Source organism: Clinocottus analis, unplaced genomic scaffold, assembly GCF_023055335.1.
Source record: "Clinocottus analis isolate CAN_PGR_092001 unplaced genomic scaffold, fCliAna1.0.p SCAF_18, whole genome shotgun sequence".
NCBI lineage: Eukaryota > Metazoa > Chordata > Actinopteri > Perciformes > Cottidae > Clinocottus > Clinocottus analis.
This window is the reverse complement of record NW_027175909.1, coordinates 14,450,390-14,476,270: the sequence shown is the minus strand read 5'-3', so window position 1 is coordinate 14,476,270 and position 25,881 is coordinate 14,450,390. Positions and strand designations below refer to the sequence as shown.

The 25,881-nt window shown below is 44.9% G+C and overlaps 1 protein-coding gene across 2 annotated transcripts; it reads left to right on the top strand.

Annotated features, from left to right (window-relative positions):
• The first annotated feature begins 1,142 nt into the window (after positions 1–1,142).
• On the top strand, positions 1,143–24,622 carry LOC137788946 (F-box/LRR-repeat protein 7-like). 2 transcript variants are annotated; one of them, XM_068582142.1, is made up of 4 exons: positions 1,143–1,391; positions 6,097–6,186; positions 21,768–22,397; positions 23,258–24,622. In XM_068582142.1, the coding sequence occupies exons 1-4, from the start codon at positions 1,355–1,357 to the stop codon at positions 23,992–23,994; spliced, it is 1,494 nt and encodes a 497-aa protein (XP_068438243.1). In that variant the 5' UTR covers positions 1,143–1,354; the 3' UTR covers positions 23,995–24,622. The 2 variants fall into 2 exon arrangements, with proteins under 2 accessions (XP_068438243.1, XP_068438242.1); XM_068582141.1 differs by having other exon boundaries at positions 21,762–22,397.
• Positions 24,623–25,881: the final 1,259 nt, after the last annotated feature.

Here is a 25,881-nt window from a genome sequence, read left to right as displayed (position 1 = left end):
CAAGTTTGACTAACAATTGGCTCATTGACTCATTTATTTATACTTTTTAAAAGTTTCTGGCTCCTTTTTTTTTAAACCCACATTTCCTCCAGAAAGTGAACTTTTATTTGTCTGCCTTCAGTTAAATCCATTTTACAACGTGCTCTAATGAAAGAAAATGTGCCCGTGACGTTTTATGAATGCATCTGAGATCAAACCGGAGCAGCTATACTAATCTGTGAGTCTAATTAGAGAATGTATAGAGACCAAAGCGCTGACGTCACCCTTCGCTGGCCCTCGTCTGTGTGCATTTAGAAAGGAATTTCAGCGCGTCTCCAGATTATTAAGTCACCTGTCGACGGCGGACAACTGGTTTTGTCCTGCAGCTTTACTTCGAGATATCCAATGACCTGCACACGACGGCTATTCATAGACACATTCCCACATGTGCGCTGAAACCATTCTCCTCCGTCAGCAGGCCTCCATCCTCCGAATATTTAGAGATTATGTGTCCTCGACTCTGATTGCGCGAATATCTTAAAGTCACACCTGTGATGACGTAATGCTTAACTATGAATGATGTACGCGAGGGGAGGAAATATCATACTGGGACTGCTCCCATTATGAGAGCTTGCAAAAACAACAACTACATTTACTCAAGTAAAGTAGAATTTTGAAGGTACTTTTTGAGGTATTTCCATTGTTCTGCTACTTTAAAGGCTTCTTCTACACACTTCAGAGTCAGATATTGTACTTTTTTAGTACTTTTATCTCCAGTAATTGAATTCAGGGCTTCCACTGAAGTGAAATATGGACTTCTCCAAGTGTCTGTGTGTCGTTGGCTTATCTTTCTTTAAATATCCGCATCTCCCTCCCTGGTCTGCGGTCTCTTTAAATCCAGAGGAGGAGAGCTCAGAGTCCTCACACAGTTGTCTGGCCGCTGTGATTGCCCGCACTCAGCCTGATAAACAGCTGCTTACCATTTAGACCACTTCACAAAAAACTTTTCTCCCAACTCCTCTCTTCGGGACCGTGTGTGTGTGTGTGAGAGACTTTGTGTGTGTGTGTGTGTGTGTGTGTGTGTGTGTGTGTGTGTGTGCGCAGATTTCACCGCTCTTTGTCTGTGGATGTTCAGATATAGAAAGTCTGCACCGCTGGAAAGGCTCGAGTCCGGACTCCAGGTTTGCGTAATGCTGAGCCGTCTTGTGCCCAACATCTGGATTAACTATTTGGAGTCAGCGCTGTAGCGGCCCTATGCTCCAAACTCTTGACTGTCTGGTCCATCTTTGCGGAAAGAGACTGCCCTTTTTTTTCCTCTGGAATTTAACTCCTTTTGATTCCCCGAGTGTGGCGCATAGATTATGTATTCTTTAAAATGGGTGCGAACAATGGAAAACAGTATGGAAGCGAGGGTAAGTGCTCTAATTACCACTTTAAGTCTGCTTAGATCAACTAGACGCAAACAAAGACGAACATGTCAGCGCAATCTGCGGCAATTTCTCTCATAAACCCCCAAAAAGCGAGCAAACAATGTGCGTTTTTTGTGTGCCGGGATTGGGAGGTGGGGAGGGGGGGGGGTCGCAGCTTCCTTGAGTTTGTACTTAGACATTAGTGAGCTAGCTTTAAAACTAGCACTATCCCCTCTATAGCTCCCCAATTCCCACAGTGTGTGAGCGTGTTCTGCCTGTGGAGAGACCAGCGTGCACCAAACTCCATTCAAAAAGCGTCTAATTGTGAGGATGTGCGCTGATTTGGAGCTTACAGCATGGTTTGACTTTAAATTCCCTACTTTTTTCTAAAAGATGTGCAACGTTGATGTTCTTCGTACACACAGAGTGACATCTGGTGGTCATATTTTAAACACTTACAGTATACAAGTTGAAGTTCAGACCAAAAAAACTCTTCCAGCCACTTGTATGATCTGTGCTGTGATGCAACTTACACTTACTATTTGGAGCAAATGTGATGTTTTCGAGTTAGTTTGAATCAAATATCACCTCATATAGTACAGACAGTTCATCAGACAACATCAAATAGCTTAATTTATGGGTTTCTTTACAGATGGCTTCTCTGCAGCGTTTGGTGGAGGCGGGTCAAAGGACTCCAGTGTTTGGGGCATGTGTGCACTTAGTCAGTCTTATCTTGATAAGAGCCAATTCCACAGATTTCTTTTTTGTACACAACCCCTTAAAAACCCATCTGTTGTATGATTTGGCAGCCATGTTGTGCATATTGGTCACTGCCATTATGATCCGTGTGTCAACAAAAACATGTAAGAGACCCCATGAAAATGTTTCAGAGCTTTTATGGTTTATTAGAGTGGGAACATGTCACACACATTTTCAATAATAGCATAATATTATGGCTCAAAAAGTATTTTTGACATTCATTAGCTCTCCTGCAGCTACTTGTGAAGAGATTTTAATGACAATGCAAATACAAAATGTCTCTTTTATTGGTATTTATGCCTCAAGTATTGATCTATAAGACAAAAAAATTCATAAGATGATGGAGACATTTACTGTACAACTCACTCGGCTGTCAGATATTTTCAGAAATGTGTTTCACGCACCTGGAATGCTGCTTAAATCCATTTTATTGTGACACTTCTGATGACTAAAATCCATATTAACCGACTCGCACATGCCAATATGTTCCTCAAAAGCTCCAAACATTGATTGCCTAATGAGCTCAGCACAGTCCGACTCTCCTTCACTAGCTTGACCTCCTCCAGTCAGAATAAAATGAGTCTCCTCTCCCCCGCTGTCTTTCCCATCTAATCTTCAACATTACTTACTTCAGGGAAGAAGAAAAAAAACTGTATTCTGACTCTGTTGAGCACATTATTTCGGTCTCCAGAGCGGAGATGTTTGTATAAATAACATTCCAGCGAGCTCTCCTTCTAAGTCAATAACTGCGGAGCAAAGATTGGAAGTCATGATGGTAAAAATAACAAGTGGAGCGGCTCCACCCAGGAATCCGGCCAATGTCAGGTACACCAAAACAATCGCGTCTTCCTCCAGCTCATTTTGCAACACACCGAGTACTTTTTAGTTGTTTTTTGGTTTTATTACTCCCATTCGGGTCGCAGGCATTAGTCAGGTGGGAAATATGTGAGATAGTCGCTGCAACTTTTATTCTCCTCCAGTGATGCACGAGGTCATGACGCTCCACACCCAGCGGAGCTGCTAGTGCAGCCATGAGCTTTTCTCATCGTAGAAACCCCAAATTAATTCTAATACTTGTGTTTATTGTATGTAATTGTTCAGCAAAGTCTTGGGGAAAAAATGTATATCTGCAAAAAAATAAATGGATGTTTTGATCGTCACTATGAACATCCAGCATGAAATGACCCAGATTCCCCAAAAATGCCTCCTGGAGCAGTCGATAAGAAACCTTTTTGGAAATATTAGGACCTAAAGAATCAGAATTTGCAGCAACAATCACAATAAAACAAAGTCTTGGTCTGTTAAGAAGAAGTTTCAGTCCAAAAACTGTGTCGTTCGGTTCAAAAATGGAAAAACATTACGTATTTTATGCCAAAAGATTGTCTGAATGGGGCATGCTGGGACTTAAAATGGCCGCGGGAGGATTTTCACCCGGTTTCCAAAAGGTGAAGTGCGTGAAGATGTTTAGAAGCAAGTCGAGTCACATTAAGTGCTCCGGTCATCAGATGAGGAGTTTCCAAAGGTTTCATAGCTATGCATGTTTTATGATATCACAACACGATAATTAATATCTCAGAAGAAGTGTTTATAGATGAAATAAAAGATAAAAACACACCGAGTTAAAGTCCTTAAAATTTCTGGTTGAGCCAAACAAAAAAACACACTCCTGTTTGTTCCAGGGCTGCAACTAATAGTTATTGTTGTCATCTATTAGTCAGCCGATAGATTGATTCATGGTTTTTGATTATAAAAAGTCAGAAAATAGTGACAAAGGTCCACCAGAACCCAAGATCACATCTTCAAAAAGCTTGTTTTGTCTGATTAAGCGGTCCAAAAACTCTACTTACAATCGTAGAGGAGTTGAGAGAGTAAATATTTGCCGTGGCAACTGGTGAATATTAGAAATGAATTACTCAAAATAGTTGACAATTCATTTCCAATCGATCACCTGATGGACTAAACGCTGCAGGTTTAGCTATTTTAATTCAAAAAGTCAGCCGGTGTGAGTGTTTTCTCCCTCCAGGCAGTACGACTTCATGCTCCCAGCATCTCCGCCGCGCCTGAAGGCCGTGTCGCAGTTACAAGTGCAGAACTCGGCGGTTCGTCTCCCCACATCTGTTTTTAAGTGCGAATCCACAATTAATTACACACTGGTCACAACTATGCAGCAACCCTCCACCAACACAACATTATATAAGCACAAGACAGGAAGCCGGAGCTTTTTTCTTCTTCCCCAAAAGTCGCTTCTCGGCCTTCGACACACACACACACACACACACACACACGCACACACACTCGGAGAGGACGAGAATCCCCGTAAACCGGCGCGAGAGGGCTCGTGTTTCCAGCTCTGCTTCGATATTAGAAAAAGCGGAGCGCTGCAAAGCTCCTCGTGAATTTCCGAGCCCCTTTTGTGAGGGCCGAGGGGAGTCGTAGCAGATGTGCAAACTCCGTGACGTCACCGCGACAAAATGTCACCCCGTCTTCAGCTGCGTCGGCTTAAGACGGCGTCACGTGCGCGCGGCACGCCGGTGCGATCGCGTGTCTCTCGTGTGGCTCGATGCGGAGTCACCGGTTGTGTTTCTTCTTCTTCTTCTTCTTCTTCTTCTTCTTCTTCTTCTTCTTCTTCTTCTTCTTCTTCTTCTCTTCTTCTTCTTCTTCTTCTTCTACTTTCATATTTAGTGGCTATTTCGGGAACATGTCTGGTCTGTTTAGGTGGCGGCACTTGATGTGCATGTGGGCGTGACGCTTTCGAAAGACACATACTTAGTCTCAGGGAAGCCACAAAGCTGCATTTATGATCTGACAGAGAAATGAAACGCCATAAACAACCACTCCACACACACACACACACACACACACACACACAGTCAGCATGGCAGTGCGGCCTGTTGTTCTCACACGTTCACAGAATAGCTCTTTGAAGATGTAGCGGGCTTGTGTTACCGTGCAGAAATCTACATGCAACACGTCGCTCATGAAGCAACAGTTGTGCGTGTTCATGTGGACGTTGCAGAGTCTGGAACCAACGAGCCGCTGATCGTACGTTTAGTTTGAATTATTTATTAAAACAACTGTGTTGATTCTGGCGCCCCCTGTGGACAGAAGCGGTAGTGTTTTTTTGTTTGTTGTCGCACCGGAGCCCCTTTAGAAAACTTCTCATTTGAGAAAGTGGGATAGTAAGAATAAGCTTTCTACAATTATTACTTGTTGATGTTGGGTTTTGGTCGCTTTTATAATTGTAGATTTGTTTTGGGAAGGGGAGGCGGGCTGTAATGTGTATCCTCACCATTGGTTTGTCTGATATGTGATCCTTTCACTCCTGATTGGTGAGGTCTAGTGTACGTTAAGTCTTGTTTTGTAACGCCTACAAATAAATCATATATTTAACGGCGGCAGCGTCTGTCAGTCCGTCCCGCTCAGTCCTGGTTATCTCGCGCCTCTCTTCTCTCCAACGGGCCCGGCAATCCGGTGTCGGCCTCCAGCAGCGTGGCGTTGGCGTTGGCGTTGGCGTTGGCGTTGGCGTTGACGTTGGCGTTGGCGTTGGCTCCCAGAGGAGCAGCGAGACGAAGCCCGGGTCTGTCCATGGAGTTCCTGGTGGGGGGAACACAGGGAGACTTTATTAGTTGTCCAAACATAAAAAAAAACCCCGACACAAATCAGCAAAGACTTTGTGCTCGTTCCAACCCTCACAAAAGTCACAAAGGCAGAGAGCGACAGGCCTTTTTATTTCCTTAAACCTCATACGTCCGTACCGTCTTACATACATCATGAACACCTTATCTCTGGCGGGACAGGAATTAAGCGTAAAAAAAAGTGTTTTCTCTGTGTGGTGATACGATGTTCAAAAGCTGTGAAAGAAGCGATTAATCGCTGCTGCAGTTTGTCACCTCCGAGTTGCCGTACTGTGTCCCAGCACTTGTGTTTTTCTTCCCCTTTCCCCCTGCAGGTAAAGGGAGCTCAAGCATCTCTTCTGACATAAGTTCGAGCACAGATCACACACCGACCAAAGCTCCAAAGAATGTGGCTACCAGCGAAGGTAAGGCATCTGGTGCTCATTAACCAAACTCCCCTTCCTCCTCCTCCTCTTCCTCTCTCCGTCCTCCTCATCTCTTCGCTGCCTATTTTTGGAGAGAAACCTGCGTGTTCCTCAACTGAAAACAAACTCACAGCTCCCATCACAAACCAAAGGCGTTTCTCAGGCTTTGTTTGAGTAGAAGAAGAAGAAGAAGAAGAAGAAGAAGAAGAAGAAGAAGAAGAAGAAGAAGAAGAAGAAGAAGAAGAAAAACAACACTTCTGGCTTCTCATTGCGGAAGAATGCTTATCTAAAGCGTGGCCGTGTCAGGCTCAGGGAGGCAGCGAGTTTTCTGGAGAAGATGTAGGGAGTGAAAAGAGGAGGAGAGGAGCTCCACCTTCGGTTGTTGCTCCTCTCCGGCTCCCTCTCGCCTCCTTCCAGCCTTCCATTGTGTGTGTGTGTGTGCGTTACGAATGTAAACTGTGTGCTCAGTGTGACGTTCAAGCGTGCTCTGCGGCTGACAGATGCCTCTTGAAGCCCCGTCAGCGGCTCTGATGCATCTTTTAACAACCCTGTCAGACCAAGCCCAAGTTTTTTTGACATTTTTATTTTAAAGAACAGAAGCAAACGTCTCAGTCAACGCTCAACAACGGACCGCGTTGCCGTGCGCTGTGCGTCTCTGTGAGAGCTGGAGTTTGAGTTTTGAGTGGAGGAAATCACAGTTTGTTATGACGGGCAGGCGTTTCATTCATTCGTTGACCGCATGGTGCCAACCAAACGGTCCGTTAATGAAAGCATTTATTTTAATGATAAACTCGGTTGCCAAGCTAAATCCTGTTCGCGAGCTTAACCGTTAACATTTTCCCTTAATATATAAAGAATTTGACATAATGTCTACTCGATATGATATGGTCTCCATATTTATTGGAGAGAAGTACATATCTGTATAAACGTCACAAAAAATCTAATCTATAAAGTACAAACATTACTACTTAAGGTATTTAATGATGACAAAATGATTAACTACGACTAAGTTGACGTAGATATTAATAATAATGAAGTTATTTTTTCATCCGTCAGACACAGAAACATGAGCGTTCATGTACAGTCGTGTGTCACGACGCGCTCTGTCTGTTTCTTTTTGCTCTGTTTTCGGTCTCCACCACATCCTGAGGAAAAGATCAGCAGAGCAAAAGTGACTCAAATCAATGAAGTTGCTTTTAAAGATGCCGAAGCGTCTTGTGGATGAACATAGTTGGAGGATAATTCACCGTGGGTTCATTTACACGTTGTAATTTAAGCTTTTGTGGATGTAAAAATATAGATTTAGACCTTTCAGTACTAATATTCCTTCCATTTATATCAGTAATAACAGCATCCTGCAGCTCATTGACAGCAAAACCTCACAGTTCTTCACGGGTGTATCAAAAGAGTGTATCTTAACAGTATATACCTAAAGTGTATCTTAAGTGTATGTATCTAAAGTGTATCTTAAGTGTATATACCTAAAGTGTATATATTTAAAGTGTATCTAAAGAGTGTATCTTAAGTGTGTATTTATCTAAAGTGTATCTTCAAGAGTGTATCTTCAACCGGGCAGGAAATGTTCAAAGAGCATGAGTCAGACAGTGAAACATGAAATCTCAGAACCCGACACATTGATTTCAATTAAAAAAAAACAACTTTTGCAACCCGACCACGGACACACACTTAGTGCTGCGGCCTCTCTCTCTAAGCTGACCAGTGACTCAACCGACTCCCTTGCGCACACACTCACGCGCACACACACGTGCACGTGCGCTCGCCCCCGTGCCTCTTGTGCATTGTCATCGCCGACCTTAAATGTGCTCCGGCGCGCTGGATGTAGTATTCTTGTGGCGTCGGCGCCGCCCGCAAGCAAACAAATAGCAGCTAGCAGCCTGTGTTTGTAACTGTCACTCCGCTGAAGGTTTCGCGGCGTTGCTCGAGAGAGAGAGAGAGAGGGAGAGGGAAAGAGAGAGAGAACACAGCGGCGGCGCCGGCTTCTTACGACGCGGCGGACGTGCCTTTGGTTTCGCGCAGGATGTGTGTCAATTGGTGTGTTTCTGTGAGGTTAATTCACTGATTAACCTCACTAAATGCAGAGCGAGGAGGCTGAGCGTCGTCCTGCGGGACGAGGCGGATGACGCATCGGATATCGCTGGAAAAATGCTGACTCAGTCGGATCTGGCCCTTCAGGAGCCGGCTGGAAGTGTGCAAAGAATATTTTAAGAGGGGGAATGTGATAATTGTTGTGAATGTGCAGATAGAAATATATATATATACACTCGTATAGACCACGGTCATATATTCTCGCCTTTGTTATGACTGAAATTGTTATTTTTTTTTCCCCCCTCCATGCTAACTGGGAGTAATTACATGTTCTGGAACCACCAAGGCCACAGTCAAATCCCCCCTCTTTAAAAAAGACACACACACACACACACACACACACACACACACACACACACTCGTGCATGCATGCACCGGGTTCGCACACTCGCAGTGGCAGATCACACGGGCTTTGTCCTCCTCGTCCTGTGGTCCACTAAACTAATCAGGAAGCAGTCTGGGCCGTTTCCCCACCGCACGCTGGGAGTCCTGGGCCGTACACGGTCAAGTAAAGTTGCTGAGTTAGTGAGCGAGTTAATTAGTCAGTTGGATAGTTAAAACACAGTTTTTAAAAAAAGAAAAACATTATCTTTATCGACAGACTTTTGAGGTGTAGTTTAGTTTCTCAATGTTGTCTAAAGTCCGATGTAAAGCCCAACTGATATTTAACAAACTGATGTTTAACTGCAGTTGAAATTATATTTTGGGACAACTGAACCATACAATTTAGCTTAAACACGCTAAATAACTTTAGCTGAACAGCAACCACGATTCCTACAAGACAAACGTAAAAGCTTTAAGTGACAGTAGCCCGAGAAGAGAAGAGTCACCCAACTGTCTCAGTCATGGCAACGCGACAACATCCACCTAAAGTTACCCAACATCCACCTAAAGTTACCCAACAACATCCACCTAAAGTTACCCAACATCCACCTAAAGTTACCCAACAACATCCACCTAAAGTTACCCATAATCCATCTAAAGTTACCCAACAACATCCACCTAAAGTTACCCAACAACATCCACCTAAAGTTACCCAACAACATCCACCTAAAGTTACCCAACATCCACCTAAAGTTACCCAACAACATCCACCTAAAGTTACCCAACAACATCCACCTAAAGTTATCCAACATCCACCTAAAGTTACCCAACAACATCCACCTAAAGTTACCCAACAACATCCACCTAAAGTTACCCAACATCCACCTAAAGTTATCCAACATCCACCTAAAGTTACCCAACAACATCCACCTAAAGTTACCCAACAACATCCACCTAAAGTTACCCAACAATATCCACCTAAAGTTATCCAACATCCACCTAAAGTTACCCAACATCCACCTAAAGTTACCCAACAACATCCACCTAAAGTTACCCAACAACATCCATCTAAAGTTACCCAACATCCACCTAAAGTTACCCAACATCCACCTAAAGTTATCCAACATCCACCTAAAGTTACCCAACAACATCCACCTAAAGTTATCCAACATCCACCTAAAGTTACCCAACATCCACCTAAAGTTACCCAACAACATCCACCTAAAGTTACCCAACAACATCCACCTAAAGTTACCCAACAACATCCACCTAAAGTTACCCAACAACATCCACCTAAAGTTACCCAACATCCACCTAAAGTTACCCAACAACATCCACCTAAAGTTACCCAACAACATCCACCTAAAGTTACCCAACAACATCCACCTAAAGTTACCCATAATCCATCTAAAGTTACCCAACAACATCCACCTAAAGTTACCCAACATCCACCTAAAGTTACCCAACATCCACCTAAAGTTACCCAACAACATCCACCTAAAGTTCCCCAACATCCACCTAAAGTTACCCAACATCCACCTAAAGTTACCCAACAACATCCACCTAAAGTTACCCAACATCCACCTAAAGTTACCCAACAACATCCACCTAAAGTTACCCAACAACATCCACCTAAAGTTACCCAACAACATCCACCTAAAGTTACCCAACAATATCCACCTAAAGTTATCCAACATCCACCTAAAGTTACCCAACATCCACCTAAAGTTACCCAACAACATCCACCTAAAGTTACCCAACAACATCCACCTAAAGTTACCCAACAACATCCACCTAAAGTTACCCAACAACATCCATCTAAAGTTACCCAACATCCACCTAAAGTTATCCAACATCCACCTAAAGTTACCCAACAACATCCATCTAAAGTTACCCAACATCCACCTAAAGTTACCCAACAACATCCACCTAAAGTTACCCAACAACATCCACCTAAAGTTACCCAACAACATCCACCTAAAGTTACCCAACAACATCCATCTAAAGTTACCCAACATCCACCTAAAGTTATCCAACATCCACCTAAAGTTACCCAACAACATCCACCTAAAGTTACCCAACAACATCCACCTAAAGTTACCCAACAACATACATCTAAAGTTACCCAACATCCACCTAAAGTTATCCAACATCCACCTAAAGTTACCCAACAACATCCACCTAAAGTTACCCAACAACATCCACCTAAAGTTACCCAACAACATCCACCTAAAGTTACCCAACAACATCCACCTAAAGTTACCCAACATCCACCTAAAGCTGCAGCACCAGACCAAGTAAGGTTGTGTCTGCTAAACCTCAGGTTGTGTTGCATTGTGAACGAGTGACTGTTCACAGATTCCTCTTTTCACTTGTAAGGGAAACTTATTTCCTCTTTCAAGGGAAACATAATCTTCCGTTAAAGCCGTGTGCATTGGACTCAAACCAAACCAGCCACTGACAACGAGAAATGTCTAATTCAAATATAAATTTCCGATCATCATCTCGAAACTCTTCGCGTTGAGGCTTCAAACTCCACGAACCACAACATTGAATCATCGTCCCGGCCCGAATATCGGCGTGCAGATGGAAAGCAGGCGACACGTGTTCCCCTCCCCAAAATCAACAGTTGGAAGTTTTCACTCTTCCTGCTCCTGAAAACAAACCGGGTCCTCTGGCAGGCTTTTTGCAAAAGTGCCTCTGCTTTTCATTTCTTGTTTAGTCGGGCTTGTGGTGGTCTGACCCAGTTGCTTATGAGCCGCAGACTGAAAGGCACGGTGCTGGACGGTAAATCCTTCCTGTGGGATGAAACTGAGTATCTCCCAGCAGGGGTCACGCTGTGACCCTGTCTGGGCCTCAAGGGTTTGCTTTGACGCTGGCGAACGCCGGGTAAAGTAGGAATGTGCCTCAGACATGGCGGGAGCTGAACTGACAACACCCCCGAGATGTTTTTTTTCGGCCCGTGTGTGTCGTCTGTCACTCTCCAACACCGTCTTCATCCTCCTGTAGCAGCTGTGCCGAGCGTTTGGGTGTAAGGCAGACTCGCTTTTGGGGGAGTGGTGGTTTACAATGGCCCCAGGAAGGTAGCGGAGGAACAGGGGGAACGGTGGGAACAATGAACGTGACGACTTCCTCCTCTCCGTCGGCCACAGAAACAGTGATAATAGGGACGAGGAAACGCTGACTCTGTCCTTCTACACCAGAGGAACACTGAGAGATTACACTGATTTATGTGCAGCTCTCCAAAGGCAGGATGACCTTTAAGATTGTGTTTTTTTTTTTTTTTAGGGATCTCGGTTTCCTCCATAAAGTCGTACAGCAGTGTCGGGCCATTTAAGGCCAAACAAGTTAGTTTTGTTTATGTCAAGTGGGGGAAAAACTACTCTACGCATGTAGGATGTTTCACAAGTTCCTGGCCGACATATTTAAATTGTTAGAAATGTTTTTCCTCAATTTTTGCATGGACGTAAACATGTTAATGGAAAATCCTGCTGATTTGAACCTTTGTTTGATTGAATTTAAAGTGTATTTAGTCCATTTCCCTGAGTGATTAGCTGAGTATCAAGTAAAAAAGATAGATACTGAAAAAACATACCCGCTTTACTCCTACCACCTCAATTTTAAGTCCCAGCATGCCTCATAAAGACAATCTTTTGGCATAAATTACGTAATTTTTCCATTTTTGAACCGAACGACCCAGTTTTTCTGACTGAAACTTCTTCCTAACAGGCCAAGACTTTGTTTTATTGTGATTGTTGTTGCAGATTATGATTCTTTAGGTCCTAAACTTTCCAAAAAGGTGTCTTATTGACCGCTCCAGGAGGCATTGTTGGGGATTCTGGCTCATATCATGCTGGATGTTCATAGTTACGATCAAAATATATATTTTTTTGCAGATATACATTTTCTTCGCAAGACTTTGCTAAACAAATACATACAATAAACACAAGTATTGGAAATAATTTGGGATTCCTACGACAACTCAAACACTGGGAAAAAGAGGTCAACATTGGTTCCACAGTTTTCAGGTTAATATTGGATCCGTGACGCCGAATGTTCTGCAAAAAAGTCGTTATAAGGTAAAATTGTGTGTTGATTTTGGCGGTCCCTGTGGCCAGAAGCAGAAGTGTTTCAGAGGAGCAGAGACCCTTTTTAGGAAACCTCCTATTTTACCGCTGAAGGGACAATCTGACAGTCCTCTCGTCCACTTACCGGCATGTAGGTCACGTAGAAGTTTTCATAACACCATAAAAATTCCTCACAGTATCTGGAACTTAAATAGCAAATGAAATACTCGCCACGCCCACTCAAGGTGTTTTCAATTATTCCGACTAATAAAACCCTTTTTTTCCTAATTCGACTGGATAGCGATGGAATCACACACATTTAGCTAACACAATAATTACAGCGCTACACACTCCTGAGGGTCGGCGCGGCGCAGCCTAAACAGCCCCGTCGTCGAAGCTCTCGTCTCCAACATGTTCGTGTGTTCGACCCTCCCAAAGGCAACAAATCCCTCACACTTCATCTGCTCGCCGCCGACCCGCTCGCCCGTGTTTGCTCAGGCCGACGTCTCGCGTTTCACTGTTGATTCGCGCCGTGCCAAGAAGGAAAGAGGCTGCAGCGAGGTGTTTGTGTGTGTCGACGCCCGCCGGGACGTTTTCACGCCGCAGAGGAGATTTCGGAGCAGTACTTATTTTCCTTTTTTTATCATTCATCAGCAGTAATTACTGCAGTATATCCACAGCCAACATTTCTGGGCAAAACTTTCGAGCTGGTGGGACAAATTTATCTTTTTTTGGGGGGGAAACTTAATGCCGCATTTGTTGGACGCTCTTAAACAGGGAAGAGAAGCTTATTTGGATAAAAAACAAAAAAAAAGCATCTGTTTCTTTTGGAGGGAAATATTTGGCAGTTGATTGACTATTTTATGGAGCATTAGAGGAAGTTGCGTTGTAGATAGTTCTCATTTTATGCGGAGGAATTCGCAGCCTCCAGAAGTTTTGTTCTCATTAAATGCAGCCCGTATCTGTGGAGGAAAAAAAAAGTCCCTCTTCAATATTCTCTCCGAGGACAAAGCAGCAGCCTGCAGCTATTTTAAGACCTCCTCAACAAGCAGATCGCTATTGCAATGAGAGATATTAAATAGATTTACTCCTAACCCTCATTGGAAATTGTCTCCGTTGAGAGAGAACACAGAGAGGCGAAGAATGCTTTTTTTTCTTTCCCCCTTTCCTCCCTCAGATATTCTCCATCAGCTGTCCTCGCTCCTCCCCCAGTCCTTCCTACCGCTCTTAAGAGAGCCAGGAAATCTGAGCACAAAAAAAAAGCACAGAACAAGGCCGCGAAAGAAAAAAAAGAAAACAATTCAGCGAAGGAGATGGAGGAGGAGGAGGAGGAGGAGGAGGAAGAGGCAGATCAGATCTCACAACTCTTCTCTGATTACAGCTCGGTCTCCTCGTTCTCCTCGTTCTCCGTCTCCTGTTGTTTTTGAACGCCAACTTCTTCAACAAGCTCACATTTTTCAGTTCTACGACAGCGGCGTGCTCGACAGGAGTCGGGAAAGACGCCACCTGGGCCTCCAAAACGCCCTCCAAAATACTTTTATTACCGCGATACACCTGGGTCTTTGGGCTTTTCATGTGGCCATATGAGCACCGCTGTGGAGCAGCTGAACTGACACATTGGACTTCCCCCTCCCCTCTTTTCCTTCACCGTGTGGTTTGTTTCATTACGTAAGCAGCAAAGTGTCAGTTGTGGCTGAAGCTGCAACGCTGCAAAAATGAGGGGAAAAACTTCAGTGTTCTCGAAGCGCAGAACAACTAAATTACTTTTTTCATTTTAATAGCAATGTCTGGGTTGCAAATAGCACCTGGCTCTTTCATATGAAGCAAAGACATTTTTTAATTTCTAGATGGAGGAAACACATTGGTTGTCAAGGACCAGAACGAGTGTTAGGTGCTGGCTAGCGTCACAAAACCTTGTTATTACAATTTAAATTCAAACTTACGTCATGGGCAATCTTCTTAGCGACTTTAAATACTTGCAAGCGGCTTATATTAACAATATAGTTGGTTATATAACCTATGTGTCTACTCTCAGGGCCAGTTAAACCGTAGCATGCTATTAGCTTATACGTGGTCCCTTCAGAAACATGCTAGCACTTGTTCAAAAAGCTTTTTACTTTAAATATTTGCTCAGTTTTGCACTGCACACTACAACCTAGCATTTTGCTCTCAGGATTGCACGTCATTTTTTGTCATTATTTAGAGCCACACGTGCTGTTTCCACGTGCTAACAGGCTTATGCTAACCTAAGCTAACACCTGCCGGCTGTGGGTTCGAATCAAAGTCTTGAGAAGCAATTTTCTCTGTCAGAATCAATGAAGTTCTTGCTGTAAAAGCTGTTTGAGGATAGTCAACACACTTTTAGGGACTAAATCGTTGCATTAGGTGTCTGGCCAGGACTGTGACATGCTACAGGCCTATTCTGCACACACAAAACTAAAAGGAAAGGTTTTATAAAGCACTTCTTTTGAGTTTTTCCCTTCCCCTTAAGGCACGTCTTTGAGACAAAACCACCTCTTTCTGGAGTTGAAGTGAACTCTTTTTCATCAAGAGCTTAACCAGAAAGTTCCAGCTCTTCTCTTGTTCTGTTGCTTCGACCACATGAGATCATTACATTTGCTCCTCATCACGACCAAATCAACCGTTCAGGCCGGCGCTCGCTTTTCCATTCCTGTGCGATGTGCAGTTCTTCTCGCTGTTTGCGTGCGTGTCAGCCAACGTTACCCTCCTGAGTCATTTCACACGACTGTCACTCCACACACACGACTGCCAAGAAGGATAAACTGTACAGAAAGACACGATTCCCTACCAAAAAAAAAGAAGTAATCTTCGACATACTGATTTAACAACCTGTAAAACGAAAAATGACGTACCGTCGCATTTCAATGATTTGCCAAAAGCCAGATCAGTTTAGCACGAAGCCAAATTGCTTTTAGAGCGGCCGACCTGCTTTTTATATTCTGGAAACGTGCGCTGTGATGAATAGATGCTCATTTTTGACTGTGAGTGGATCACGCCTTTTCAATTTGGCTTCAAGACATCCGCGCGTCTGCTGTCCTCCTCAGCGGAGGATTTACACAGTGACGAGTCCGGCGTGCGGAGACGTTTGTGTCTTTCGAGCTGACAGAAAAGGGGAGCTTTAAGAGGCGGAAAACTCCCCCGAGGAAATTAGTCGTGTTGCGAAAAGGGAAAGAGCGTAATAGTCCCTGACTCATGTGACGCCCAATCTCTTGCATGCGCGAGCTTTAAAAAAACAACAACAAGAGACTGAGTGAGTGTGAGAAAAGCTCCAGTCCAGAAGTAGTGGAGTTATTCGGGTGGGGGGGGGGGGGGTTGTGTGGAGCGAAGGAGTCTGTTTCCTGTCCAAGTGTGCACATTGTAAAGGAACCAGCAGGCCCTCCATTGTCTCTCAGGTTGCCCAGTTGACGTAAGACCTTCCTGTACAGCGAAGGCCTCGCTGATAGCCGCCGCGCTGTACGGTCATATCAACTTCCATGTATTCAATAAAACCCCAAGACAGACCCAGATGTTTCTTATCCCAGGAGTTCGGATGTTTCCCCTTTAAAACAAAAAACTGGAGCACGTAACCGTTCAGTGCTGATAAATCAATTCTCCTGCTGCCCCGCTTGCCTTTTATTATCCGTGAATCCTGATTTCTTGTGTGTGTTGATTTGAATTTCCTTGACTTCAGAGGAGAAAATGAGCGTCTCTGATTTCCTCACGTGCACCACGCGGCCTGTCACGGTCTTGGTTTGTTGGGAGGAAGAGGAGGAGCAGGAGGGGGAGGGGGAGGAGGAGGAAGAGGGGCATGTCACAGGGCTAATGGCATTGAGGTAATGGATTGCTCTGTTCTGCCAGATGCAGCAGTAATACTCCTACGAGCTCCAGACGGGGTCTTAGCAGAAGCTTCACAGCCCCGCGAGATCCTGCAAAAAGAATCCCTGCAGCTTTTGGTTTATGACCAGACTGCGTCAAACGCTGGATCGACCCGGCCGGTGCACTTGTCTCCAGTCTCTGCTAAAGTCTGCAGACTCTTTTGACAATTTATCTTCCTTCCCTCTCTCTCTCTCCTCGCCCCTATTTCCTTTTCAGAGGCCCCTGAATCTGTTTTTCTCGCGTTACTTTCAGAAAAATAACTGAAGGAATCGTCAGGTTTTTGCCATTAAAGCGACGTCACTTTGTACGCGCAGCTGCATCCTCCTCATCACGCAAGCACGCTCGTCCTCCCGGTGATCACTTCCATTGATTTACATTAAACCGCTGCAAATCAAAGGCCGATCCAGATGTGTCTGAAACGTACGTTGATGTTAATGGGATCCTGCTGCCGCGCTGCTGCGGATCAGCTTAGATTTGGGTATTAGTGGCAGCCATTTTCAGCCAAGTATGAGTTTCTGTGGCCGTGCGCGCATTTAAAACGCATGAGTTTCTCTTTCATTTCACCACTGCTCCGTTGTTCTTTGTCCAGGGTAAAGACCAGATGTTCAACTGTTTCTCCACTGATTTCCTAAAAACCAAACTGAGTCCTCCCCGGCCATCTGCACATACAGTTTCCCCCCTTGAAGAGCATTTTAACAGCTGCATGGTATCTGTTCTGGTAATGATAGGTCTGCACTGATACACAGATATAAAACAAGACACCACGCTGGTTTCACTTCCACAGACTCCAAAGTTTGTTCCTCCACGGTTCGAGTTTGAAGCTGCGGGTTTACGAACCCCAAAAAATGTAACACAAGGTTCCACTGGCTTTTCCTGGAGCTTTCAATTGTTTCAGACAGATGGAGTTTGCTTATTCATCATGAGGATAGAGACGTCATTCATAGCACTTCTAGGACTTCTTATGTCTTACGGCTTAAGGACAGTTTTACGCATCCGTACTTTACCAACAGTGCATACTTTTTACTTTTACTCTGTTACATTTTGCAGCTTTTATCTATACTTTTACTTTTACATTTCTACAATTTTATGAACACAGTATCGCCAAAATGTTGCTTACACAAAAGTACAGAGGGTAAGCAGGAAAAGTACAACAACCTGTCCCATAAACACATGTTGTTGCTTATAGTTATTACTAGTAGTGACTTCTGCAGAGGCATAAGTATGACCAGGAGCTAGATCCTCATTCTTTAACAAAATGGTATTGACAGACGAGACATTGCGTGAGTACTTTTACTTTTAATACTTAAAGTAAATTTAAAAGTAAGTTCATTCTAAATGCGTCTTACATCCTCACACAAGGAGGTAAAAAGGTTTTCACGCTGCTGAAAAACTACTGGAAATTCTTCGGCTGCGCAAGAGGAGAGAGACTCATTTCATATCCAGAAGTGACAAAGTGTGAAAGAGAAGTAAACGCTTCAATCGCGAGATAATTCCCATCAATAGTTGGCGGTGATTAAATAAACAGATGCCTTCCTCGGCGAGCAAACAGACAACACCTGGCCGTTCCTGAAGAGACCCAGGTGCTCTCTGTCCAAAAGACCCGGAGCAACCGAGCAAAGCTGTCTTCATTTAACTTTTGACGCCAGCTGTGTGAAAGTGTGAGTCTGAGAGACGGGAGGAGCAGAGAGGATGCAGTCTGATTAGTCGCGCTGTGTTTCTCTCTCTCCTGATCAGTGACACATGCAATTTTTTTTTACACCATTTGGGAAGTTGCTCCTCAGCCGGTGGCAGATGAGTTCATCTCCCGCTCGGACTCGGGCGACAAAGACGAACATTCATTCATCGAGACTCCGGCAACGCGTGTGTGTGTGTGTGTGTGTGTGTGTGTGTGAGACCTTTGTGGATCTTTGCCTTCAAATGTTGACATTCAGCTTTTTAAAGCAGACATATAGATGAGCTTATACCATTATTAATATTATTATCATTTAATGAAAAGACTTAATTGCAGGTGACCCTTCTGGCAATAATAAAGTGATTTCACACAGCTCTGTGTTGCAGTGTGTAGTTTCTAGGCCATGTTGGATAACTCCACAATCACTACACTGTAAAAAAAAAAAAAACCGCACTGTGAAATTGACATTAACTGGCAGCTATTGAGAAGTAACTTACAGTAAAAAAAAACACAGTATATAACTACAGTAGATTATTAGTTACTGTCATTTTCTACAGTACTTTTTGGGTGCAATGAATTTTTACAGTAGAAACTTGGTTACTGTGATTTTCCCAAATCTTTTCCCCCTAATTTTTTTCACAGTAAAGCTTTGACTTCTGTAATATTTGAATGAATACACAGTATTTTACTGGGAAATAGTTTACAGTAGGTTACTGCTCACAATCACAGTAAACTTTACAGGCGTTTTTTTTTTACAGTGTAGGTGTTAACTCAGGGGAAAAAAAGCCCCAATACCACTACTGTCATGACATATTTGGACAGGTATGTGAAATTGGAAATAGATGAGGTGTTTATAAGGATCTGAAACCATGAAATCCTTTCGAGATAGAGATACGCAGGCCAAGATAAGCTAAACCACAAGGAAATAATCCCAGACAGTAAAAAGTTCGGCAGACCACCCAAGAAAGTGATGGATTAAACCTAAACAGAGTGCAGATTTGTAACACGTAATGCATTTTTTAACCTTTTTCTGCATCCGAGTGAGAATTTTAAGGCTCTCCCTCTCTTGAGGGGAGTTTTTGAAGCAGCCGTGAATCGGTGGACATGTTCCCGAGAGGGCGAGTCTGCGGATGTCATCAGAGGCGAGGAGGGGAGGCGGGACCCAGCGGGCCGAGGGTCTGGGATACAGATCTGCGGGACGGGTCGTGAGCTTGTCCGTTCCCGACCCTGCACATGAAATCCAAACGACAGGCAGGGACGCGAGTCCGTTCGTCACGAAGAGGCCGACGAACGCTGCGTAGAAGCGTCCGTTAACCAGCAGTGGTTCAGTCGTGGTTCAGTCCACATGACGAGGTCGATAGAGTGTTGGTATAGTGGCAGGTAGAGAAAGTAAAGGTACACCTGATCATATAGGTATGAGAACGAGGCAGAGGCAGGTTCCCCCAAAATGTAAATGTTTCTCTGTTTTAACTTGTTCTTGTTTGATGTTTTTTGTCTGTAACTATGTTTTTTTTATGCTGCTGCCTGTCTTGGCCCAGGTCTCCCTTTGAAAAAGAGATTTTAATCTCAATGGGTCTCTCCTGGTTAAATAAAGGTTTCTAAAGAACTAGCAAGTCCACTTAGGGAGTCACAGACCAATCCTCTGTGAAAAAGGAAATGTTATTGTGTCCATTCTCAGATTATAAATGAAGACTTTTTACGAAAGTTGATGCTGAATATTTCCTTTTGGGAAAAACAAGGTTCTCCATATGAATGTATTGAGTTCCTGAAAAGGTTCCTCGGATGATACGATGCATTTTTCTTCGTAAAAGTAAATCTATTCAACCAAAACTCATCCACTGCCTTTATGATAAACTATTGAGACTCAAACATACAAAAGAAATCATATTTATTTTGAAGCACGATAGCGTCTCTTTCATTAATTCTGCTGACTCGTGGTGACATCATGCTCCCGACAACTTCAAATGCTTTTAGCGACGACGATCAATCCAACCGAGCCGAGGCTGGAGACGCAGATATCAGAAGAAGAGCACTCGAGTGTCCCAGAGTGCAACGGGGTCGACCCCGGGAGTGCGATCCCGATGCCTGCAGGCGTGTGTCAGGAGGGCCTCCATGTTTACAGAGGGATGACCGTACAGCGTCATCCCCGGCACCGACGCCCCTCGGCTGGTCTCTTTGAAGCCATCATCTGATGAGAGGGCTTGTGACACATTTTTTCCCCCCAAACATCTAAAAACCAAGGTACCAAGATCCATGGAAACTCGACTTGGTTGATGATTAATGTTGGTGTGGCTACACGGCTCCTTTTTTTAACCATTTACTTCGCTTTTTAATGTTTTTTTCTTTCTTTTCTTAGTCCCATGATGAAGTGGATGAGTGGGAGTGATTCATAACGGCGGTGTTGGGTTTTAAAAGTGGGAACTTTCACCAATTTTACTTTATTTCGCCTTTTTTTTTCTGGCTCTAGAGGAAGCTGTGAACACATGAAGTCAGATTGACTCAAGTGATGTCACTTGAGTCGGCGGCGGTTGGGGCTGAAGATGGAAAGTGTGAAAAAGGAGCACAGTTGTGGAGAGAAGTGAGCTTCCCAAACCTCTGTAGGCGCTAATTTCATCTACAGGCTACATTAGCAGCTACTAGCATAACACGCACAGACAAATCAAGGTGGTCCAATTGCATTGTGGGGGATGTAGGCGCCATCTGGACAATGAAAGCCCACATCTTGAGGCCAACAATGAAAGCAATGCTAAATCTGTGGCGTTCTCTTTAAAGGTGAACGACTCGAGTGTGTGGAAACAGCTGTGAAGCGTCTTCTGTGGCTCTGAACGCAGCTTCTGACGAGTCGTGCGAAAATAACCCTGAGGGTTATCTCAGTCGGGGTTTAGAGACTAAGCTGGCATTTCAAACTGGGTGCAAGGAGTTCGGAAGATGTCGGCATTCATACCGGGAAGAGAGGAGTCGAATGAAAGGTGGCAGTATGTTGCATTATGGGACGTTTAGGATCCTTTGTTCATTTATAGGCGCTTGAATGTGAAGCTCATGCAGTTTCTCTGCGGATAAAATGGTGTTTTCTTGCTTTAAAGCTTGGATATCTCCGACTCTGCTGCTTCAATTTTGACCAATTCTTCTCTGTCACACGCCAGTGACTCAACTTCCAGTGCAATGCTAAATCGGAGAACTTCTTTGAGATGCTCGACTCAATTTATTTTCCCCGTATGGAAACTCTTTCGCTCTCGGCCTCTCTAACGGGATCACCATTAGCAGCTCTCTCCACCTCCGTAAAAAAAAAAACCCACAGACGACAGTACAGTCACTGTGCTTTTGAGTTGTCACAAGTCCTTCAGGGCAACGGAGGAAATGAAAGAGTGCGTGACTTCGTGGAAGTGCAGCCAAACTTGAAATGACATGTTTGGGTTGGAAAGTTGTTTCTGGAAGGCGTTCGGCGTCGTCGATGAGGCATCTGAAGGTGGATTAAAGTTGGCTCGGTCATCATTAAACACTTTTCTATCCCATCTTGTCCTCTTCTTCAGGTCTAGACTCCAGCACCCGGACCCTGAGCACCCCGAGTCCCGGTCTCATCCTCCCATCCAAGTCCTCCTCCCTCTCCTCGCCCGCCCTCTCCAGCAACGGCCATGACACCAACTCCTCGTCCTCGTCCTCGGCCCACGCCGAGACCGTCGCCGTGGTCCACTCCCAACCCGGCGCCCACACCCACCCCCGCTCGCGCCAGTCCAAGAGCCACCACCACCACCACCACCACGCCCCCATCGACCTCCTCCCGGACCACGCCCTCCTGCAGATCTTCTCCCACCTGCCCACCAACCAGCTGTGCCGCTGCGCCCGCGTCTGCCGCCGCTGGTACAACCTGGCGTGGGACCCGAGGCTGTGGGGCGCCGTGCGGCTGACCGGCGAGCTGCTCCACGCCGACCGCGCCATCCGGGTGCTGACCCACCGGCTGTGCCAGGACACGCCCAACGTGTGCCTGACCCTGGAGACGGTGGTGGCGAGCGGCTGCAAGCGGCTCACCGACCGCGGGCTGCACGTGGTGGCGCAGAGCTGCCCGGAGCTGCGCCGCCTGGAGGTCGCCGGCTGCTACAACATCTCCAACGAGGCCGTGTTCGAGGTGGTGTCCCGCTGCCCGAGCCTGGAGCACCTGAACCTCTCAGGTAAAAAGAGACGCACTTCTGTAGCATCTCGGTTTCTCGGTTTCATTGCGGCGACCCTTTAAAAGAAGTGGATTCCTCTCCTCGGGCGTTTATGCTAACGTAAAGCTGGTGGAAGCATTAGAGGAGAAGCTCTGCCAACCTTCAGCTGTAGAAAAGAGAAGAAAAGGCCTTTTCTCTCGCTGAAAGCACAACTCACCTCCATGTGAGTGAAGAGAGCGGTCTGCTGCTTTCATTACGTGACACAAATAACATTGACTTGGACAGGCGACGTCTGCGTCGTTAGCACCAGCAGGAAGTTGGCCCTTTGTTGTAAAAATAGCCCAATTTGTGGCTGAAAATAATGAAAATCAAGTCTATTATTTCAACTGGCAAGGACATCAGCTTTTGATTAATTTTCGCCACAATTTTTGGTCTTCCTGGAGTAGTTTGCACTCAAACTTTCCTGCTTCTTGTCGCAGGCGCGCAGCAGGTTTTACTCTGGCGCCCCCGAGTGGCGACTTTGAGAATACATCTTCAAAAATATATAAATCGGGTTAAAGGGAACGATCACATTTTTCCAATCCGTCTTAAAACAACGCTCACGTGCCTCTGTGTGCAGGGAAACAGCTTTTGGTTGCAGGAAACATTCCTCCTGTTGAAACTGAGATATTTTATATGCTCTATAAATATAAAAGAAGGGGGGAACAATACAAATGTAATGCTGATATAATGATTTAGCCATCTGAAATGGCTTTTAAGTTCATTGCATCTGCTTCATTGTGATGTGGGACCAAAGCTTAACGTATCCTTGAAACAAAAACAATCTACTTGTGAATAAATCATATATTTTTGACCTCCTCCTCTTCCTCTTCCTCCACCAGGTTGCTCCAAGGTCACGTGCATCAGCCTCACCCAGGAGGCCTCGCTCCAGCTGTCCCCTCTCCACGGCCAGCAGATCTCCATCCACTACCTGGACATGACCGACTGTTTTTCCCTCGAGGACGAGGGCTTGCGAACTATCGCCTCCCACTGCCCGCGCCTGACGCACCTGTACCTGCGCCGCTGCGTCCGCCTGACGGACGAGTCCCTCCGCCACCTGGCCCTCCACTGCCCCTCCGTAAGGGAGCTGAGCCTCAGCGACTGCCGCCTGGTGGGCGACTTCGGCCTGCGGGAGGTGGCCCGCCTGGAGGGCTGCCTGCGCTACCTGAGCGTGGCCCACTGCGCCCGCATCACCGACGTGGGCGTCCGCTACGTGGCGCGCTACTGCCCGAGGCTGCGCTACTTGAACGCCAGGGGCTGCGAGGGGCTGACGGACCACGGCCTGAGCCACCTGGCCAGGAGCTGCCCGAGACTCAAGTCCCTGGACGTGGGCAAGTGCCCGCTGGTGTCGGACGGCGGGCTGGAGCAGCTGGCCATGTACTGCCAGGGCCTGAGGCGAGTGAGCCTCAGGGCCTGCGAGAGCGTGACGGGCCGGGGGCTCAAGGCCCTGGCGGCCAACTGCTGCGAGCTGCAGCTCCTCAACGTGCAGGACTGCGAGGTGTCGCCGGACGCGCTGCGCTTCGTGAGGCGCCACTGCCGCCGCTGCGTCATCGAGCACACGAACCCCGGTTTCTACTGAGACCGCGAAGGGGGGGTGGGGCTCTTGGACTGGATCTCCGACAAGTGGATGTTGTAATATTCCAGCGGTGTGTGTGTCAGAACTGGTGTGCAATACGGGCCAGAGTTCGTCCCTTTGAATCCGCCTGGTGGCTGGAAAACACTTCCACGGACTGTATTTAACATATTTATCTTCAACAAAAGGCAGAGGTTTCAGTTTATTACGTCTTCACACGTCACAATTTAACAGCGGAGCACCTGGTACAGTTGTGTTACCACGTAACAGCATCGTTTTATTTTATATATCGCAACACCTTACGGCCCTGAAACATAACCATAATCATACAGTACTGCATCTATTTATAAACGGCGAGTATCTTCAGACTAAACCACTAAGAATGTAGCGACGAATGCAGCGACTAAAGCAGAACAGTTTCACTTTCTTTATGTTGCGTAGTGCACTTTATGCAATCGTGCTGACGATCCCTTCAGCTGAGCTCAAAGTGTCATCTTCATTCTCTGTAAAATGCAACTTTTAGCCGGATGTTTTTGGTTTTCTCTTCTTTTCAAAAGCCAAGTAGAAACAAACTGTTGTTGAGATTAATACACAAAGAACACGTTGCTGCTATAACTGTGCCAATAAACTTCTTCAAAAGCCGCCGCCACGACCGAGAGCGTCTTACTCAAATATATATCGATATCTTTAGATATCGATATATATACTAAATTACGGCATCATCATACTGTCTATCTCCTGTTAATATGTTGTGGATCTGTGGTTTAATTTCAGGTTTCCACAAAGCGAGAGGTTTGAAGTCTTGTGTAGTGAAAAAATAAAGTCAGATGTTGCACTTCCTCCTGTCTGCCAGTAGAGGTCACTGAAGGTCGTAGAGTCCTCAGAGCTGCTGCTGATAACATCTGGTGAGAGTGTAAGATAAACACCACTTAACCAAGTGACACACATATTATAATGTTAACGAGATCAACATCAGAGGCTCGTTCTACGCTGCAAACACTATTTCTACTGAGACGGTTATTGTATTTCAGTGAGTATGGATTGGATTAATAGCACTAAATATGCAATGCTGTCTGACACACGGGGAAGAGCCTCATAGTAAATATTTATATTTTAGTTGAAGGTATTTTTGGGGGATCATGCATCTCATAGGAGTCATTATGTATCTCATAGGAGTGATCATGTATCTTATATCTCATAGGAGTGATCATGTATCTTATATCTTATAGGAGTGATTATGTATCTTATAGGAGTGATCATGTATCTTATATCTCATAGGAGTGATCATGTATCTTATATCTTGTAGGAGTGATCATGTATCTTATATCTTATAGGAGTGATCATGTATCTTATATCTTATAGGAGTGATTATGTATCTTATAGGAGTGATCATGTATCTTATATCTCATAGGAGTGATCATGTATCTTATATCTTGTAGGAGTGATCATGTATCTTATATCTTATAGGAGTGATCATGTATCTTATAGGAGTGATCATGTATCTTATATCTTGTAGGAGTGATCATGTATCTTATATCTTATAGGAGTGATCATGTATCTTATAGGAGTGATCATGTATCTTATATCTTATAGGAGTGATCATGTATCTTATATCTTATAGGAGTGATCATGTATCTTATATCTTATAGGAGTGATCATGTATCTTATAGGAGTGATCATGTATCTTATAGGAGTGATCATGTATCTTATATCTTGTAGGAGTGATCATGTATCTTATATCTTGTAGGAGTGATCATGTATCTTATAGGAGTGATCATGTATCTTATATCTTATAGGAGTGATCATGTATCTCGTGATTTGCACCTCGTGACCTCCTGGACGGGATCAAGGTATGAAGAGGGAAGATGTGATGCCCATGACTCATTCAATGCT

What these genes read in the sequence shown, in the direction of transcription:
- LOC137788946 (XM_068582141.1), top strand. Translation starts at nt 1,355, where the DNA reads ATGGGTGCGAACAATGGAAAACAGTATGGAAGCGAGG. An exon ending in GAATGTGGCTACCAGCGAAG is followed by an intron (nt 6,187 to 21,761) that starts GTAAGGCATCTG and finishes CCTCTTCTTCAG; the next exon opens with GTCTAGACTCCAGCACCCGG. An exon ending in GGAGCACCTGAACCTCTCAG is followed by an intron (nt 22,398 to 23,257) that starts GTAAAAAGAGAC and finishes TTCCTCCACCAG; the next exon opens with GTTGCTCCAAGGTCACGTGC.